The sequence below is a fragment of the Ochotona princeps genome, chromosome 5 (assembly GCF_030435755.1).
Source record: "Ochotona princeps isolate mOchPri1 chromosome 5, mOchPri1.hap1, whole genome shotgun sequence".
Taxonomy (NCBI): domain Eukaryota; kingdom Metazoa; phylum Chordata; class Mammalia; order Lagomorpha; family Ochotonidae; genus Ochotona; species Ochotona princeps.
In genome coordinates this window covers 8,440,495-8,458,838 of record NC_080836.1, presented here as the reverse complement: position 1 = coordinate 8,458,838, position 18,344 = coordinate 8,440,495, and the positions used below count along the sequence as shown (strand labels likewise).

Below are 18,344 nucleotides of genomic sequence, written 5' to 3'. Positions count from 1 at the left end.
CGGGCGATCTCCGCTTCCCTTTCTCTGCCTCTCCCTCCTTCCGCATTCTGGTCTCTGCCAGGGTGTGTGTGTGTGTGTGTGTGTGTGTGTGTGCGCGCGCGCCTGTGTGAGGTCATCGCACATCTGGGGGGGTGCCCGCCTGGCAGTGCCAGGGGCCCGGAGCATTCTCTGGCTCTTGCCCAAGACTGATGTTTCAACCTTTATCTTGCTTCTGAGCCATTGTGTCTCTGGGGGTTGGGCGGCCAGCTGTGCTGAGCAGGGACTCCCTGCTCTGGGAGGTACTGAACTCCCAGGTAAGAAGCTGGGCATATGGGCACAATCTCCTCTTTGTGGTCACGGCTGGGACAAGGCCCAGGAACATGGTAAGGCCAGCAGCTTCCAGGACCATGCAGCCCCTCATTCCTAGGTCCCAGCCTCCCTCCCCACTGAGCCCCCATCCTCCGCTCACCAGGCTCAGCTGTCCCCAGTAGAGTGGCCAGCCCTGGAGTTCAGTGTTGCTGTATTGAAGGGGCAGGGTTGTCCACACCTGCATGTGTGAGGCCTTGGACTCCGAGGGAGGGAGAAGTGCCGCTTGCCTGGACTGTAGGAGATAGTGAAGCTGCCGTGCGTGCAGCCACTGGCCACAGGCCCAAGCCCTGGGCTGCACGCACACAAGCCCAGCCGGCAGATGTTGGCCCTGTGTGGGTCTGCGGTGCTTCCCAAATTGGCGCTTGCTCTTGGCTGCTGTGGTGCTAGCTATGTGCCTTCTTAGCTGTGTAGACTGGCCTGTGAACATTCAACCCTTCTGAAGTGGGGAGCGGGGGCTGGGTGTTGGGCCCAGCCCATAAAATATCCTCAACCCATGCTGGAATGCTTAGGTTCAAGTCCCAGATCTGTCCCCTCCTCGCCTCCCTGTTCCAGCTCCCTGCAGACCCTGGGAGGTGGTGCTGCTGACTCAGACCCACGTGGGAGAGCTGGAGTGAGCTCCTGGCCCTGGTCCTTGCAGGCATTTGAGGACTGAGCCAGCAGGTGGGACACACTCTCTCACTCTCTTTCACATAAAGAGAGCAAATGGATCCAGTCGGGGTAATAGTTGGTGGCTGGGGGCCCCAGGCAAAGGTTAACTGTCCATGAGAGAGGTGCACACTTACCCCCAGAAGGGACGTGGCAGGGACGACATGGCTGGGCCTGGAACACCTGCTAGTGCCTGTACACAGCCTCTCCCTGGCTGTGCTGGGGACACTGGCATACCATGATGGTGGGATTAAGATACCGCTGAGTGCAAAACAGGCAGGCATGCACTGTGAGACCCCGGCTCCCCATCAACGCCGTGGTGTGTCACAGGGTCTGGCGCTGCTGGGAATGGTTGCAGAGTTCTATCCAGGCACTTGGCAAGGGAACCCGCTTGTGTCTGGCAGGCCTGGGTGGGCTGAAACAGTCTCTGTGTGCCAGGCCTTCTGGGCACCAGTGCAGCTGTTTGCTACAGACAGCTCTGTGTTCATGGGGCTAACCCACGGCTCTGAGCAGCGAGTGTGGGCTTTGGACATCCATGTGGTTACAGTGGTCACCCTGCTGAGGACCACTCAGAAGGTGACCTGGAGACACAGCTCAGACCAGGGTGGGCACAAGTTGGGGTCGTCCACATGAGCACAGTTGCGGGACTTGGAAGTCCTGCGGTCTGTATGCTCCTTGCCTTAGTCTAGGGAGAAGATCGGGTGACTGTAGAGTGTGGGCCAGGCTACCAGTGACTGATTTGTTCCCTAAAAACAGGTACTGTGGTATTACAGGTATAGCTGATAACCTGCTACGCAGCATCCCTTTTGGGCACTGGTTCAAGTCCAGGCTGCTCCACTTTTGATCCAGCTCCCTGCTGATACACCTGGAAAAGTAGTAGGTGTTTGGGTACCTGCACCCAGGTGGAAGACCCAACTGGAGTTCCTGGTTCTTAGCTTCAGCCTGGCCAGCCCTGGTCATTATGGTCATTTGGGGCAGTAAACCAGTGGATGGAGGATCTCTCTCTGTGTCATTCGGCCTTTCAAGAGGATGGAAATCAACAAGTATTTGGAAAATGTATATAAAGTTAGTAGGTATGTGGAAGAACTTTCTGGAATTAAAGAGAAAGAAAGATGCAACAATGCACGCCAGGGTGTGAAGCAGCCATTGGGAGTGAGTTCAAAACCCCACAGATGGCCCAGGCGGGCGGAGGGGGAGGGAGCAGCTGAGTGTGGACCCCGTGCTAGGGGGTGGCGGATGCACTGGGTCCTCAGTGGAGTACGGCTGTGTGAGAGCCTGGTCTTGCTGGGGCATCTGAGTGAGAGGCCTCCCTTGTGCTGGCAAAGCAGAACCCCAAGCTGAGCGACCTGGTGCTGACAGTGTCCTGGACCCTCCTAACTTTGGCCTGGGAAGGACATGTGAAGGGAGCCTCCAGCCTCCAGGGCCCTCAGCCTTGAACCCCCACTTGAGGCTGTGGTGCCTGGGTGGCCAGAGGCCACTAGATGGCCCCACCCCCGGACCCTGGCATCTGTGGGCAGGTGTGGACCCCTCATGAGGGAGCTGTCCTGTGGGCTGGGAGGGAGCCAGGTCACCTCCATCCTGTCCCACATGATGTGTCCATCCCCTCACCCAATCTGGAGGGTCACATAACCCTTGTTTCCTTACGGGTGACCCATGTCTCTGAGGAGCTGTGTGTGGGAGGGATGTAGGGAGCACACCCCTGGGCTTGGGGTTGGCCCCTTTCTGAGGACCCCTCCTCTCTGTCGCTTTTTGGGGGGTGAAAGCTGGATCAAGGAAGGGGGTGAGGGTAGGGAGGCAGCCTGGCTAGGGCCTGGCTGGCTTGTCCGCCCTCCCAGAAGGCTCGGTGGGAGGGTGTGAGGAGGTACATCCTGTCCCTGTGGTCCCCCGGGAGGAAGCAGTGAGGGCGGGCGCCCAGCCCCCTTCCTCTCACCCTGCACTTGCTCAGAGATTCTTGTTGAGTTGGCCAGTGGGCAGGTGCCGGGAGGAGGAGATGATGCGGAAGGTGAGGGTGTTGGCATCAGGGGGTTGGGGGTCTCAGCACCTGGGTGAGTGGTTGGCTGGGAGATGCCCAGACAAGATGTTCCCAGCTAGCTCCATGTGTGTAGCTGGGAACAGGTGTGTGTGTGTGTGAGAGAGGGGCTGTACCAGGCTGGCTAAGGAGCCCTTGGGCTTGGCTGTGCTTGGTCCTGAGTTCTAGAAAGTTCCATGGGCTGTCAGACTGGGCAAGAGTTCCCCATGGCCCACACAGGTGCAGGGGACTGGGCAGATCCAGGCTCCAGGGATGTGATCCCACCTCCCATCCCTGGAGGGTCTGCTGGGAGACCAGGGCTTGGCTGAGTGACCTGCTACCCCGACCCTGGCTGCTGCCACCCCTGACTGGGCAGCCCCAGGCCCAGTGTCTTGCTGAGCCTGAAGGGCCAGGGGTAGGCAGTTAGTGCCCAGCTGCTCCCAGGCCAAGCCCCCAGGTCTGGGGCACATGGCCATGGTAGGCTGGGTGCTGGCCCTGGGACTCATGGCCTTGCCTGTTGCACAAGACCATTTGAGGCCTGAGCCCAGGAGCAGGGTTTCAGATGAAGGGCACCCAGCCGAGGCCCCTGCACCCTGTGCCGGCTCAGGGGACCTTCCCTGGGGACTTCCTAGAGAGGCCAGAGCCTGGAACACCGCATTGGGTGCCAGCTCCCCTCCCCACCCTGCCCTGGGACCTGCCGCTCCAGGCACCCGGGCTGCACATTGGGCTGAGGACCTGGTGACAGGAAGCTCTGATGGGAGGTGGTGACACAAGTGGTACAGATAAGGCTGCCTGGGCTGCCGAGCTGCCCTCTCGCTCCTTCCTCTACCCGCCCTGGGTGTGAGTGAGTCTGAGGCAGCCTGGTGCTACGCTCTGCAGCTCTGCTTCTGTCTTGAAAAAACAAAACACTCATGTGCTTGAAAAACGGAGTTACAGAGAGGAGACAGAGATCTTCCACCTGTTGGTTCACTCCCCCAGCGGCTGCAACAGCCAAAGCTGGGCCAGTCAGAAGCCAGGAGCCAGGAACTTTTTCTGGGTCCCTCCTGGGAGTGCAGGGGCCCGAGGACTCAGGCCAGCCTTTGCTGCTTTCCCAGGTGCATTAAGGAGCAGATGGATCAGAAGTGGAGCAGCTGACACATGAACTGTTACCCATACGGGATGCCACAGGCAGCGGATTAAACTGCTGCACCCCAGCCCTGCCCACCCCCCACTGACTTTCGGGGCCCACTGCCCACCCCTTCCTGGGGTTCTGGTGGGAACAGTCGGGGTGTAGCTTGTGCTATCTTGCTCACACAGGTTTTGTTTCAGTTTCATGCTCCCACCCCAGGTCACCTGAGACTCCACTGTGCTTGTTCCTTGAGCTGTGTCCATCCCTCCTGTCCCCTGCCACCTGTGGGGCTTGAGTGACTTGAATCCCACTCCTCACCCCCACCTCCCACTAGCTTTTGTTGTAAGCTGTCCCCTCTTTCTGAATTGCTACCTGCTACAGAAAATCCTCCCTGCTTGCCTTGGCAGCAGTGCCCATGGCTAACACTGAGCAATCTAGGTGCATCTGGCCTTGCCGTGGCTTTTGGACCAGTGGCACCCTGCCTGCCAGGACCCACTGGGCTGGGGAGGATCTCAGCCCTGTCTTGGCATGGGGCCTCCCCTGGCCTGGGCCCCAGGTGATCCCAGCTAGTGCTCCAGGCCTCACAGCCCAGCACTGCTCCCTGGGGCTGGAGCTCTGTGTGGGGACATCCCAGCAGCCAGGCTGGGTGGGACTGGACCTGGGCCCAGGGTCTCTGTGATGCTGCTTGTCTGGGTCACAGGTCACATCCCCTTCCTGTTCCCTGGCAGGTCCTGCAGAAGCTGGGGAAGGCAGACGAGACCAAGGATGAGCAGTTTGAACAGTGCGTCCAGAACTTCAACAAGCAGCTGGTGAGTGGGCTGGTCTGGCCATGGGGTGTCCAGGTGAAGGGAACTGAGACTGCCGGGTGGGAGATGGTTTGAGGTGAGCTCGTGGTGGCTGTGGGGAGGGTCAGGACTGAGGAGGCCCTGGAGGGCTTCCTGGAGGAGGGGGCATGGTCTTGGGTGGGAATATTGGTCTTGGGTGGCGAGCAGTGAGGGCGCCCACTGCCCAAACCTCTGCCACTGGAGTGGGACCCCGACAGTTCATTAGCCAGGGGCTGGAGATGCCAGGGAGCACATGGGAGAGGGTCAGGAGAGGAGAGCATTCTGGGATAGAGCCAGGAGGCATTCTGGGATAGAGCCAGGAGGCATTCTCGGATAGAGCCAGGAGGCATTCTGGGATAGGGCTGGGGCACATCCTGGAATGGAGCTTGGGAACATTGTGGGAGACAGCACAGGAACATTGTGGGGTAGGGCCAGGAGAGAGTATTCTAGGATATGGCGAGGGAGCATTCTTGAGAGGTCTTGGAATATTCTGGGAGGGGGCAATGGCAGCAGCAGTGAGAGGACCATGGAGCATTGTGGGAGACACGGGGTGCGTGCTTGGACAGAGGTGGGGAGCACAGCCTAGCCTCTGGGGGGCCCTTGCTAGCGGGAGGCTACCAGAGGATTCAACCCAAAGGCACCCCTGGGTAGGCATGGGGCCATCGTGCGGGGACCCCTGGGCAGGCATGGGGCCGTCATGCGGGCACCCCTGGGCAGGCGTGGGGCCATTATGTGGGCACCCCTGGGCAGGTGTGGGGCTGTCATGAGGGCTTGCTTCCCATGGTGGGAATGGGAGGTGTTGAGGCTAAGGCAGACCCCGTGATGGGACCTCTCTGGCTTTGTGGCCCATGTCCTGGGTCCTGGGTCCCTGCTCACCTGCAAGCCTCTGATGTTTTAGCTTCTGCCTCTGCCCCCTGGAAGCCGGTCAGCTGCGTGCGGGATGGGGGCTGCTCGTTGGACACTTGCCCTGGGCCACGCGTTGACTCTTCCAGACTGAGCCTTGCAGTTTTTGCTTCATTAACTGCAGTGAGGCATTTGTGACTCAGAGAGGTCAAGCCACACTTTTCAGGTCACACAGCAGGTATGGGAAGTAGGGGACTGAAGTGGAGGCACTGGGACAGGATGGCTGGGCAGAGGGTGAGGATAGCCCAGGCCTGGCCCCAGTGACTGTCTCCATTAGTCCCTCGGAGTTGCCCTGTTTGGTCCCCTGGCTTTGGGCATAAGGGAGTCCCCCATAGATCCTTGTGCCCTGGGGATTGGGGCTAGGGATGTTTGGCGGTGGCTCTAGAGGGGGCTAAGGGCTAGACGTCTAGCTGTGTTGCCACTGGCTTTCCCTGGGTGGTTTCAGATCTTGTTTGAGTCTGGCATGGATTTGACTGGCGTCGGTGGGATGGGGGCACATGGGACCTGGGATGCAATGGAAGTGGGAGGGAGAGTAAGGGGTCAGAGTAAGGGAGAGTAAGGGGTCAGGCCACTATAACAGAGCTGCAGTGGGTGTGGCCTTCGTCAGCCTATGGGGTACATCCTGACACCCTGGCAGAGGGCAGGACGCCTTCTCGGAAAGGCAGAGTGGAGATGGGGTGTGGGGAGCCTGGAGGTGGAACTTCTTCCTGCCTTTCTTCCAGGCTGGTCAGGGGTGGGGATGGCAGGGACTGCACCTCCCAGCCCTTCCCGTGGGGGCGGGCCCTGCTGCACCTGCCGTCCCATCTCCCAGGTGCACAGCTTCACCTTGGGTCCTGCCTTCTGTCTCTGTGTAGGGAGGCCCTGGGTACTCTACACTTGCTGCCCCCCACCCTAAAGCTCCACAAACCCAGGCGCTCTTCGAAGCCGCCCAGACATCTCTCAGGTCGGCCAAGCTCCACCTCCTCCTTGGGGATATCTGAGGTTGGGCTCAGGTGCTTTGTCAGCCAGGTGGCGAAGTCCAGTTCCTTGTCCCCAAGGCCTCTCCCTGTTAGGGAGTGAAAGATTGTCAAGGCTGGGGCTACAGGTGATTCCCTACTGGGGGGACTGGTGTGGAGGGAGGTAGAGCTGGTATCAGCTGGTTGAGTCCCTCTTTATGCCTGTATGCCCAGAAGACCCCAGAATCTTCCCCTTGAGCTGGGCTCTGGGGGAGCTAATTAGAATGGTAGGAATTGTTTCTCGCCTGTTGAACGGACCGACGGAGGCAAGTTTCCAAGTGCACACTCCCTGTTTGGTGCTGGCTGTCTGGGAACAGCTGCATGGGGGCCCCTGGCTGGGGAAGGGATACATCTTCCATCCTGGGGTCAGTTGCAGGGGCTGGAGGGAAGCAGAGCTCCCAGTGGCCCTAGCACATCTGTGTGCCACGTGGCCACTCACAGCCCTGGGTTGTTCGCTCTGCACAAGGGGCCCTGGTACGGCTCGTGACCCGACAGAGCCCAGTAGCCCAGCCTATAGGGATGTGGAGCAGGCTCAGGGGTGGCGGAGCGGGAGGCTGGAGGTGGAGGCATCTGTGACATCATGTGATACTGTGACAAACGAGACATGGACCCTTCCCTGGGTCCTGGTCACTGAAGGAAGCCTGTGCACTGGTAGATGGGCAGTACACAGGACTTTGTTTTAATCTTGAATCAGCAAGCTTCAAGCTCAGATGCCCTTGAGATCCTGTGTGGACAGGGTTCTGTCTTCCACAGCAGGGGATTTTGTGTTCAGGGGTTCTGACCACCACAAATCTCACCAACAAGGGCTTGAACGTATCTGGGAAACAAATGTGCAGTTTGGTGTCTGAGGGTTGTTTCAGGGAGTATTCCCCTGCCACTGCCCCTCTTTAATTGTTCAAGCATGGCATAATAAATCCCTTGCCAGATGTGGCTGCTGTAACGTAGTCACAGCATTTATCATAATTAAGAGGCAGATCCAGAGGTCTTCACAGGGGACCAGTTGGGTAAGTGTAAACTGGCCTGTGGGCTGGGGTCTTGGGGGCTTCCCTGGCTCCCTGCTCTGTGGCACTCGGGCACATCACTGGCACCTGCTCGTCGGGCATTCACGGTAGTACTGAGGCAGATGGCACATGGAGGGGTCGGCTCTGGCAGGTGCACCCAGCTGTGCCGGCACCATAGGAGGAACAGGCCCCACTGGAAAGTGGGGGCAGCTGAGATTTGTGGGTGCTGAGGGAGCTGCCTTCCCTCCCTGTCACATGACCATGGAACCCTCGGTTCTCGAATTGCACTTGTGCAAATGATGAGCCCGCCAGTCAGTCCATCTGGCTGCCTTCCGGCTGCCTGCTGTTTCCGCGGCTATGGGATAGTAGGTCTGTCCATGCCAATGCAGCTTGTTACCTGGGGCAGGAGGGTATCTGTCTTCCCGCCTTCCCTCCAGGGCTGGCAAGGATACACAACAGATCCAGAGCCAATGTGTCTGCGGGCTCAGGGCCCCTAAGGCCAGCGGGTAGGGGGGCTGTAGTGAGAACCCTCTGGGGCCTGGTTAGGTCTCTGGCAAATGGCAGGAGGTAGGGAGGGTCAGGAACCCTCACCCTGTCTCTGTCTTTCTCTTTGCAGACCGAGGGTACCCGGCTGCAGAAGGATCTCCGGACCTACCTGGCATCTGTCAAAGGTGAGGAAGGGGTTGTGGGGCAGGGCAGTGCAAGTCAGGGGGCAGGGCAGGCTGCCATCCCACACTCAGCCTCCTGTCTGCCCCATAGCCATGCACGAGGCCTCCAAGAAGCTGAATGAGTGTCTGCAGGAGGTGTACGAACCCGACTGGCCCGGCAGGGACCAGGCCAACAAAATCGCCGAGGTGAGCCAGGCGCTGGGGCAGGTGGCCCCAGTCCTGTCTGGAGCGTTCCCTGGACCCTAAGCTCTGTGCCCGCCCCCGGCACGCCACTGCCCCTCCTCCTGACACATTCATGGTGGCTGCCCCTCCCCCGTGTGACCGCTCACAAAACTGTCCCATGATGTCACTCATCACCAGTGTGTCTCACCCTTGTGGTCACTGCTTTGGGGACTGGGGCTGAGCCACAGGCTCCCTGGGGGAAGCGACAGGTGGGATGGGGTGGCTCAGCCTCTCACGCTCTGGGCCCGTCACAGAACAACGACCTGCTATGGATGGATTACCACCAGAAGCTGGTGGACCAGGCGCTGCTGACCATGGACACCTACCTGGGCCAGTTCCCCGACATCAAGGTGAGGATCCTCTGGACAGATCTGGCCTGGCAGCCTTGAGAGGCACATGTGGAGGGGGAGCTCAGGGCTGGCTCAGGGGCCCGCAGCAGGCAGGCATCTCCGAGCCGGGCACCGCAACCCTGCAGAGCTATGGCCAGTCCCATGACAGGCTTGTGATGGGGGCAGAGGTGGAAGAGGAGGAGGCCTGGCACCATACCCCTGGCAGAATTGGGACCAGTCCCATGAGCCTTAGGGGTGCAGAGGAGGGGAAGGCCAGGGCTGGCTAGGTGCTTGCTGTGGGTAGGCACCCGCCAGGCCTGGCACTGCAGCCCTGCAGAACTGGGACCTTCTCAGACCTCGAAATACCAAGGCTAGGGGAGGGGGATCGCATCGTGTGTATGTGTGTGTGTGCATGCCCGCTGATCAGGGCTGTGTGTCCAGGGGTGTGTGTGCGTGTTTGCATGCCTGTGTGGGCCAGGCACAGTGCATGCTGGGAGCTGACAGGATGGTCACTGGCCTGAGGGACCTGCCATCTGCTGGGTGCGGTGTGGTCTCTAGGGGTTGTTCAAGAGGGGAAGCTGAAGCCAGGGAGGGGACTGGGGTTCCCCAGGCTAGGTGTCTGTGTCCCAGCTCTGGCTGACCCCCAACTCAGCATGGCCCCGCCCCGTGTCTGTCCCCCAGTCACGCATTGCCAAGCGGGGGCGCAAGCTGGTGGACTATGACAGCGCCCGGCACCACTACGAGTCCCTTCAGACGGCCAAGAAGAAGGATGAGGCCAAGATTGCCAAGGTAGGGGCTGGGGGGCCGGGCCAGGGCATTGGTCTGCCCACTGGGAGCCAGGGCAAGCAGGTAGGGGTCCCAGCCTCCAAGGTGGTCCCGTCTCCCTGAGCTAACCAGTCCTACGACCTCCACTTCCTGGGCTCAGGGTGTGGACCCTGAATGGGGTCTGGGTGGTGGTGGGTTGTCTTCCCGCTCTGAAGAGGAGGAGGAGACCGGGTTCCCTGAGGGGAACCGATCCTGCCTGGCATGCCCCAGAAGTGGCACAGTGGCAGGATGCCACAGAGCGACCCCACAGTGTGACCGACCCCTCAGTGTGGCCCCGGGGCAGCCGCAGCTCCACTAACACCCTCACGTTCTGCTTGCACAGGGGGACTGCCGCCGTGTCCGCGGTGTCTAACGCCAGCGTCTCTGCTCTCTCTCTAACGTCCACGGTCTCTCTCTCTCTCTCTCTCTCCTTCCCGCCCTCCACTCCCACCTCTCCTCTCCCGCACCCACCCCGCCCCCAGCCTGTCTCGCTGCTTGAGAAGGCCGCCCCCCAGTGGTGCCAAGGCAAACTGCAGGCTCACCTCGTAGCCCAAACTAACCTGCTCCGAAATCAGGTGACACCGGCTTCTAACCTCGCACTTGCTGCCTGCGACCCCACAGTCCTTTCTATCCGTGCGCGCGTGGGCTTCTGGGGTGCCTCGGGTCGTCTGTGCCCTGCGAGGGCTGCCGCGGGCGGAGAATCTGAGGGATCCCCGCATCCCTCCAGCCACCCAGAAAAAGCGCTCCGGGACATGCCCCCAGGAGCTGTCTAGTGGCAGACTTGGGGCTCCCTTAGGTCCCTGGGGGTTATCCTGGGCCCTCAGTTTAGGACTGGGGTTATCCTGGACTCTGGATTCAGGATTCAGCGCGAGTGGGGCTTGCCGCAAGTACCAGTTGCCCATGGGGCCCCTGGTGACTCCGGAGGGCACGTGGCAGGGCTGCACCATGGGGCTGGAGGACATGGCAAGGCTGGCCTGGGGACACTCAGCACTGTGGTGATCTGGGATGCTCAGAGGGAAGGTTTTGCCCCAAAAGTCCCGGGCTCACCCTGGGTTCCAATATGGCCAGCAGCTACTAGCCCCAGTACCCCATGCTGGGCTGTGAGGTTTGTCCCACTGGAGACCCTTCAGAAAGTAAATGCAGGTTTGTGTAGAGCAGCCTGAATAGGACTCCCACATCCCTCCCCTAAGGCCTGGATCGGGCACTGGGGGTTTCAGGTGTGTCTGGGGTGACCCTGGTGCTGCAAGGGGCACTCTGGGCATGCGTCTCCAGGAAGTGCCTATCTCTGTCCACCTGCCAGGGCTGTGCCCTGCTCATTGTTGAGTCCCAGCTGGGATTTCTGCAAGGTCTGGGGTGGGTGTGGCTCAAGGGGGATGGTCCTGCTCAGACTCCCTCCCTGTAATCCAGCCACAGTGTGTCTCTTTCTGCCGAGCTGACCTTCCCATTGGGGTCCCATGTGTACTGGAATGTCATCCCCTTCCCAGCCCCCTGTTGGGATCCTGGGCATGCCTTTGGGGTTGGCCAGTTATGGGGAGATGGTACCTTATCGCAAGGCTGCTGGAGTTCACCTGCCCCCCACCCCCAGCCCTCAGGTCCATCCTGGGCTGCTGTTCACACTGGCCACAGCCTCCCTGCTAGCCCACAGGACAGATTCGGGCTTTACTCTCCCTGCCATCTGCACAACCTGGGGCTGTGTATGGTTTTCTGTGCCAAGTGGCAATGAAGGAGGGGCCAGACAGGAGGGGCCCTGTCCCATGGCCTTGCCCTCGCGTCTCATACCTGAGAGGGATCTGGGCCACTGCCCCTGGCCCCTCTGCTGGTAAAGGATTGGAAGAGATGGAGAGGGATGGTTGGGGAAGTGCTACTGGGAGGTAAAGGGAGGCTTTAGGCATTGGCCGAGTGGTACAGGAGGTGGAGGTGCCAGAGCGCGCTAAGCCCTTGCCCCTTCCTGCGGCCCACTCCCCACCCTCCCAGCCCATTCCATTTAGCTCTGGGGCCACAGGAATCAAGCATGGGTCAGCATCTTTCAGAGTGCTGGGCAGGGTGCGTGAGGGGGTGGGTGGCTGGGACACAGGCCCAGCGGAGGAAATGACCTGCCCTACCCCTCAGGCCGAAGAGGAGCTGGTCAAAGCACAGAAGGTGTTTGAGGAGATGAACGTGGACCTGCAGGAGGAGCTGCCCTCGCTGTGGAACAGGTGCAGCCCGCGGGCATCCCTGGGCCTGACCACCAGGCTGTCCTGAGGGCCTGCCCCCCATCTCATGCCTGCGTCTGTAGTTGGGTGGGCACTCCTGGGCTCCTGGGCTCTCCCCGGACACCTGCTCACATCCCCTCCCCATCCTGTGGCAGCCGTGTGGGGTTCTATGTCAACACGTTTCAGAGCATCGCTGGCCTAGAGGAGAACTTCCACAAAGAGATGAGTAAGGTAGGCCCAGGTCCCACTGCAAGGCACAGGGCAGTAGGGGGCCAGCCCCCAGCTCCCCATCCCTGCTGGTGTTCTATGCCTAATGATGAGGACTCTAGCCGCTAGGCCACGCCGCAGGGCCCTGTGGCCTAGTTTTCAACATTGGCTGTGGGGAGGGAGCCCAGGATGGGGGCTGAGCAGAGGGGTCTTGAGGAGTTTTTGTGGCTGTTGGGTGCCCCAGAGGCCTCGCCTGCTTGCTCACACTTCCTCCGACTCTGCTCCTGCAGCTCAACCAGAACCTCAATGACGTGCTGGTCAGCCTGGAGAAACAGCAAGGCAGCAGCACCTTCACGGTCAAGGCCCAGCCCAGGTGGGTGTTGGGGGTGTGTGTGTGTGGAGGAGAGACACATGCCCACCTCTTGGAGTGGCGATGGTGTGGGAGGGGTGCCCTGGTGCTCCCTGGCTTGCCCCAAGCGGAGAGAGGGGGCTGCTTCCTGGGACCCTCCTTGGTTCCCTGGGGATCCAGGGACCTTCCCAGCTCAATTTCTCTTGCATGGGCAGCAAGTGGAGGAAGGACAGTGTCCTGGGACCTCCTTGCCCTTCCAGGGTTGTCTCCTGGAAGCTGGGGTCTGTAGGTCTCTGAGCCTGGAGCCCCGACCGCTTGCATGGAACAGGAGGTATTATCGGAGGAAGGAACCAGAGACTGGGCGGGGAAGCAGGGACCGGTCACTCCTGGCAGCCATCTCCCGGGGGGCATCCTGGCTGGGCAGAAAGGCAGGGACCGCTCACTCACTCCTGACGGCCACCTCCTGCGAGGCATCCTAGCTCTTCAGGGCTGGGAACAGCTGGCACTGCCTTTTCCTGTTCAACTTCCTGTCCTTGTCCTGGCTCTGCGGGGAGCCAGGCGATCCCCGTTTCCTGAGGGGAAACCTTGGGGAGGAGGGGTAGGACCTGGCTCTCCAGTCTGTGGGATCAGTCTGGGGTTTCCATAAGTGTGTACACCTGTGTGTGTGTAAGTACATGCACATATGTGTGCCTGTGTACATGTATGTGTGTGCACCTGTGAGAACATATGCATGTATGAGTGTGAATGTGCACATGCGAGAGTCACGAGTACAGAGGGAGCTGACAAGCCTTGCTTTCCTTGTCTGTGAAGTGGGCTGATTGTATCTGCTTCTTGGGATGACTGGGGTGTTGCTGAGTCTCAGTGGTGCTTCTTTCTGCATCCTCTGTGGCTGGGCTGTGGCAGTCCGAGACCAGCACAGAAGGCATGCCCAGCTTACCTGGCCAGCAGCCAGGATAGCCAAGGAGCTGGCCAGGGCAGTGCGGGCAGTTCCGCTTGGGCAGAGGGTCTGAGGGAAGTGGCTAAGGTGGCCCATTGAGCACCTGCCTCTTTGATCCCCTGACCAACTGACATCTTCCTGGCACTGTGTAGCCTGGGCCTCCTCACCCCCACCCCAAGGCAGGTGGACCTGCCCCAGCTCAACCAATCTGGAGCACTTGGCAGGTGCTGGGTCCTGATGTGTGGGCAAAAGCAGGCCCGGCCTTTTTAGGGGTGCGTTTTGCCTCTGGGCAATCTCCAAGTTGATGAAGGGGGAAGGGGCCAGGCCAGCCCAGCATCTGACATTTCCCCAAGATGAAGGCATCCACATCCATCCGTCCCCACAGAAAGAAAACAAAACTGTTCTCGCGGCTGCGCAGAAAGAAGAACAGGTACTGGGTGACTGGAGCTGCTCTGGGGGCCTTGGAGGCCTGCGTCCTGGCCCATGGCCATGCATGCGCTCCCAGGCGCCACTAACCCCTAACCTGCCCCATGTGTGGTGTTGCTGGGTGCGGGACCAGGGCTGCTGGGCTGCGTCCTGCGTGTGTATGTGGGGGGGGGATGTGGGGCAGAGGAGCATGGGAGGCTGTGTGTGGGAAGGCGTCCCTGGCCAGCAGGGAGGTGGACTGAGGACCTGACCCTCTTAGCGGCCCCAGGCTGTGGCCTGCACCACTGTGCACCTGAGTGTGAAGGGGTTGGGGAAGTAGCCTGGCAGGAAGTCTTCGGGGGCTTGGAAGGGGAACACTGCGGCACTGTAGGTTTTGTATTTTATTTATTTAATTTCATTTGAAAGGTAGACACACACACACACACCTGCCACTTCATACCTCAGATGCCTGCAACATGGAGCCTGAATCCCTGGGCCCACACCTGCTGCCTCCCAGGCTGCAGGGTAACAGCATCTGGCATCGGGGGGCCAAGCCTGGACTTGAGCTTGTGCCCTCTGATCTGGGATGACGACGTCCTCAGCTGTGTTTCAACATTTGTGCCCATCTGTGCACTGTAAATCATGCCTGCAAAACAGGCTTCTGTGCTTCTCTGAGGGCACTTCAGAAAAGCTTGTGGGAAACTGACTATGTAAACATGAATCTATCTGGCTTCAAGAAACTGAGATCTATGCCCAGCTTCTCACGATATACATTTTCCATGGATTCTTTTTTTTTAATATAAGATTTATTTATTTTTATTAGAAAGGCATTGTTTTTTTTTTTTTTACAAGAGAGAGTGATGGAGAAAAAGATCTCTCATCCACTGGTTTACTGCTCAGATGGCCATAATGGGCAGAGCTGAGCTGAAACCAGGAACCAGGAGCTTCCTCTGAGTCTCCCATGTGGGTGCAGAGTCCTAAGGCTTTGGGCTATCCTCTACTGCTTTCCCAGGCCACAGGCAGGGAGCTGGATGGGAGGTGGAGTAGCCAGAATATGAACCAGCACCCATATGGGGTCCTGGCATTTATAAGTGGGGGATTAACCAATTGAATCAACTTGCTGGCCTCTCCATGGATTCTATACAATTTTTTTGTATTAAAATATTAATGCATAGTTTTCATTCCATTTTCCCCCCAGAAACTTCTTGAACTACCCTTGTAGGTATTTTGAAGGGGGTGAACAGTATCTGTCCCACTACTGTCCTGTCCCCAGGCGACCTGGGTGGCCAGACCCCCTGGTAGCTCCTGAGCATTCGGGCTGCGGGCAGTGTCATAAAGAGTGAACGCTTGGTTTTGATTCATTCAGTCACAGCGGAGCTGAGAGAGCCCATTGCTCTTCCACTGTTGCCCCGACAGCATGGGGCCGTCCCCTGGCCCTGCTGCGGCCTGCACTGGGCCCGGACAGCTCACTAGACTGGGCACACAGAGAGCTTCAGGGCTGAGAGGCTGTGCTGTGATGGGGCTGGGGTTGGCATCGTTTTTGGTGGGTGGGCTCTGGGCAGAAGGTCTGCTGTGTGCTGTGAAGACTCACATGGCCTCTAGGATGTCTGGCTTCCTCGTGCAGTGGATCTTGGACCCACTAACATGGTCAAGGGAGAGCCCGGTGGAGCTCACAGGGCAGCTGGGCTGGCATCCAGCGGCAGGCGGTTCCTCGGGACGTACAGCCGACGGTCCTGACGGCAGAGCAGGCCCTGCGGGAACTCCTGCATGCCTGTGCTGAGGTGTCTTCCTTCTCCCACTCAGGCACACGTGGACCCACACACAACTCCACACACAGGACTGGTGGGGTCCACACCTGCATTTACTGGGCGCGTGTGCACATGATACCACGGGTGCATCTACCGGGCACACACCATGTGCCCACATACAACTCTACACAGATCTGTGGGGTGTACGCGTGCACACGCAACATCACACATGTACCCACAGGACACGTGTCACATGTACACCCACAATACATCACATATACAACTGTGGGATGTGCATGTCATATGTACATCTACAGGGCCCACACACATGCATGTATACAGTGTCATGTGTGACCAGAGGACACAAGCGTGTGCACGGACGTCACATGTGCAGCCAGGGGCACACATGAACACTCACCTACTCACCTCACCCCTTCTGCCCCCACATCAGGCTCCTCTCTTGTTCTGCCCCACAGCGACAACACCCCTGCCAAGGGGAATAAGAGTCCGTCGCCTCCCCCAGACGGCTCCCCTGCTGCCACCCCGGAGATCACGGTCAACCACGAGCCAGAGCCAGCCAGCGGGGCCACCCCCGGGGCCACCCTCCCCAAGTCCCCGTCTCAGGTGCGTGTACTCCTCTTCCCCTTCTTCTTGCTTCTCCTCGTTATCCCTTCCCCCCACTGCTGTTCCTCTCTGGCCTGAGCAGGTTTGGAGCCAGAGGCTTTGTCCAGCTCCATGGGCCGTCTGTGACTGGCTGGCTCTCCCCGAGTGTGGTTCCAACTTTATCCTCTCTTCTGCCTGCCTTCCCTGCTGGCTCTCTAGCCTGTCTCTTGCAGGGACGGAGGGAGGAGTTCAGCCAGGTGCATGGGCACAGAGAGGCAGGGCACGGTGTGGGGCCCTGGACCATCCAGCTCAGCCCTGTCCTGCCAGGCATGGCTCAGCGCTGGGCGGAGGCTGGGCTAGGGGAGGAGCCAGGGTCTGCGGGGGGGGGGGGTGGTGGGGGAAGAAGGCAGGGTCCCACCCAGCTGTCAGCTGTCCCACCGTCATCCGACAGGCCTCTCTCCCTGATGCTCCCTCTTTTTCTTCTCTTCCCCCACAGCACTACTGGGGTCTTCCTTGTGGGGACAGCCAGTGGCCCTAGCGCTGTCCATCATCTGTTGAGGGGCAGTGGGACTCGGGCTTCCTCTACCTCCAGGGTGGGGTGGGGGCATGGCCTGGGACGTGACTAACCAAGTGTCTGTCTCTGTTTCCCTTGTTCCCACGCGCCGCCCCCCTCCTCACCCCGTGGCCCACCCACAGCTCCGGAAAGGCCCACCTGTCCCTCCGCCTCCCAAACACACCCCGTCCAAGGAGATCAAGCAGGAGCAGATCCTCAGCCTGTTTGAGGACACGTTTGTCCCCGAGATCAGCGTGACCACCCCTTCCCAGGTCAGCCGCGACGCCGCGGCCCAGTCCTCCCACACTTGCTCTCTCTTAGTTTGCATGGTCTCCGCCCTCCATCCATATCGGTACCTCTGTCTCCACGGTCAGGAATCTGGCCTGTCATCCCCCATCACTCACTGTCCGTCTTGGAGCATGGCCTGTGGCCAGGTGCAGGGGCTCAGGTGAAAGGTGCCTGCCTGCCTCCTGGCCGTGGTGGCCGGCTCAGAGGTGACCTCGAGGTGCGGCCTGGGGAGCTGGGAGCACAGCCCAGTTGGCTACAGGCACTCTGGATGAGGCAGCAGTTTCTGCACAGGCCAGCAGGGGTCATTGTGGAGGGACTCAGGAGGGCGGATGATGGAGGAGCCGTGAGTGCGTGGAGGGGCACTGAGATCAGCTCCTAGAGCGTTTGCCCTAAGAGGCATGAGATGCGCAATCACAGGCAGACAAGAGGAGGGCAGCAGCAAGGCGTCGTTTGGGAGAAGCACCTCCTTGGCTGCCACCCATGCAGGCCTACAGGGCTTTCTGCTGTCCTCACAGTGGTGGACATGGCCGGAGCTCTATGGGCCTGCTTACGTGCAGTCTCCACCTGCAGGTTCCTGGGCTGGGTCGAGGGGGAATGTGTCCACAGGCTGGGACTTGAGGACAGGCATTGCCCCCTAAGGGAGGGTGGGCTTCAAACCCCATGGAAGGACTTGGGGTTAGAACCAAGGCTGCCACTGGGCAGGTGACAGGCCAATAGGGCCCCAGAGGTAGTTGAGCCAATCGCTGCAGCAGGTGGCAGAGAGGAAGGTAGGGAGAGACGTTTGGATGTCCACCAGGGCAGCTTACTACTGGGGCCCTCCAGGAGAACAAGACAGTCTGGCCAGCAGCCAGCAAGTGGGCAGGTGTGAAGATGAGTGGCCTGCGGTCTAGAGGTACTGAGGTGGGGGCAGGTGGGAGAGCGGGGAGCAGCCTGTCCAGGGAGCCAGAGCTAGGCCCTGTCAGGAGGTGGCCAGAGTCTGCCTACACCCAGGCCCTGAGCACGCCTGGCCATCCCTGTCACCGCATGCCTCTCTCATTTCCCCCTTGTACCTTCTCCAGGGAACAGGGTGGGGGTGTCTCCTGCATGGGGTGGGGAGGGAAGGGCCTCCTGCTAGTCTGTGATGCTGCTGCCAACAAAGTCCCTGCCGTGGCGTGGTGAGTAGCCCAAGTTACTCATGAGTGGGTCGGGTGGTGGCCTTGGACCTACA

At 59.9% G+C, this 18,344-nt stretch overlaps 1 protein-coding gene across 10 annotated transcripts in view; it reads left to right on the top strand.

Annotated features, from left to right (window-relative positions):
• Window positions 1-18,344, top strand: part of BIN1 (bridging integrator 1) — a 42,417-nt gene that overhangs the window by 16,473 nt on the left and 7,600 nt on the right. For 2 of the 10 annotated variants that reach the window (XM_058664345.1, XM_058664337.1), the window contains exons 2-12: window positions 4,838-4,918; window positions 8,449-8,503; window positions 8,592-8,686; window positions 8,977-9,072; window positions 9,733-9,840; window positions 10,338-10,430; window positions 11,965-12,050; window positions 12,203-12,278; window positions 12,545-12,627; window positions 16,170-16,317; window positions 16,993-17,121. In XM_058664345.1, coding sequence (XP_058520328.1) covers window positions 4,838-4,918; window positions 8,449-8,503; window positions 8,592-8,686; window positions 8,977-9,072; window positions 9,733-9,840; window positions 10,338-10,430; window positions 11,965-12,050; window positions 12,203-12,278; window positions 12,545-12,627; window positions 16,170-16,317; window positions 16,993-17,121 — 1,050 coding nt within the window. Of the gene's footprint in view, window positions 1-2,889; window positions 2,996-4,837; window positions 4,919-8,448; window positions 8,504-8,591; window positions 8,687-8,976; window positions 9,073-9,732; window positions 9,841-10,337; window positions 10,431-11,964; window positions 12,051-12,202; window positions 12,279-12,544; window positions 12,628-16,169; window positions 16,318-16,992; window positions 17,122-18,344 lie in introns of those variants that run through there. The other 8 variants (XM_058664346.1, XM_058664339.1, XM_058664341.1 and 5 more) reach the window with 5 other exon arrangements.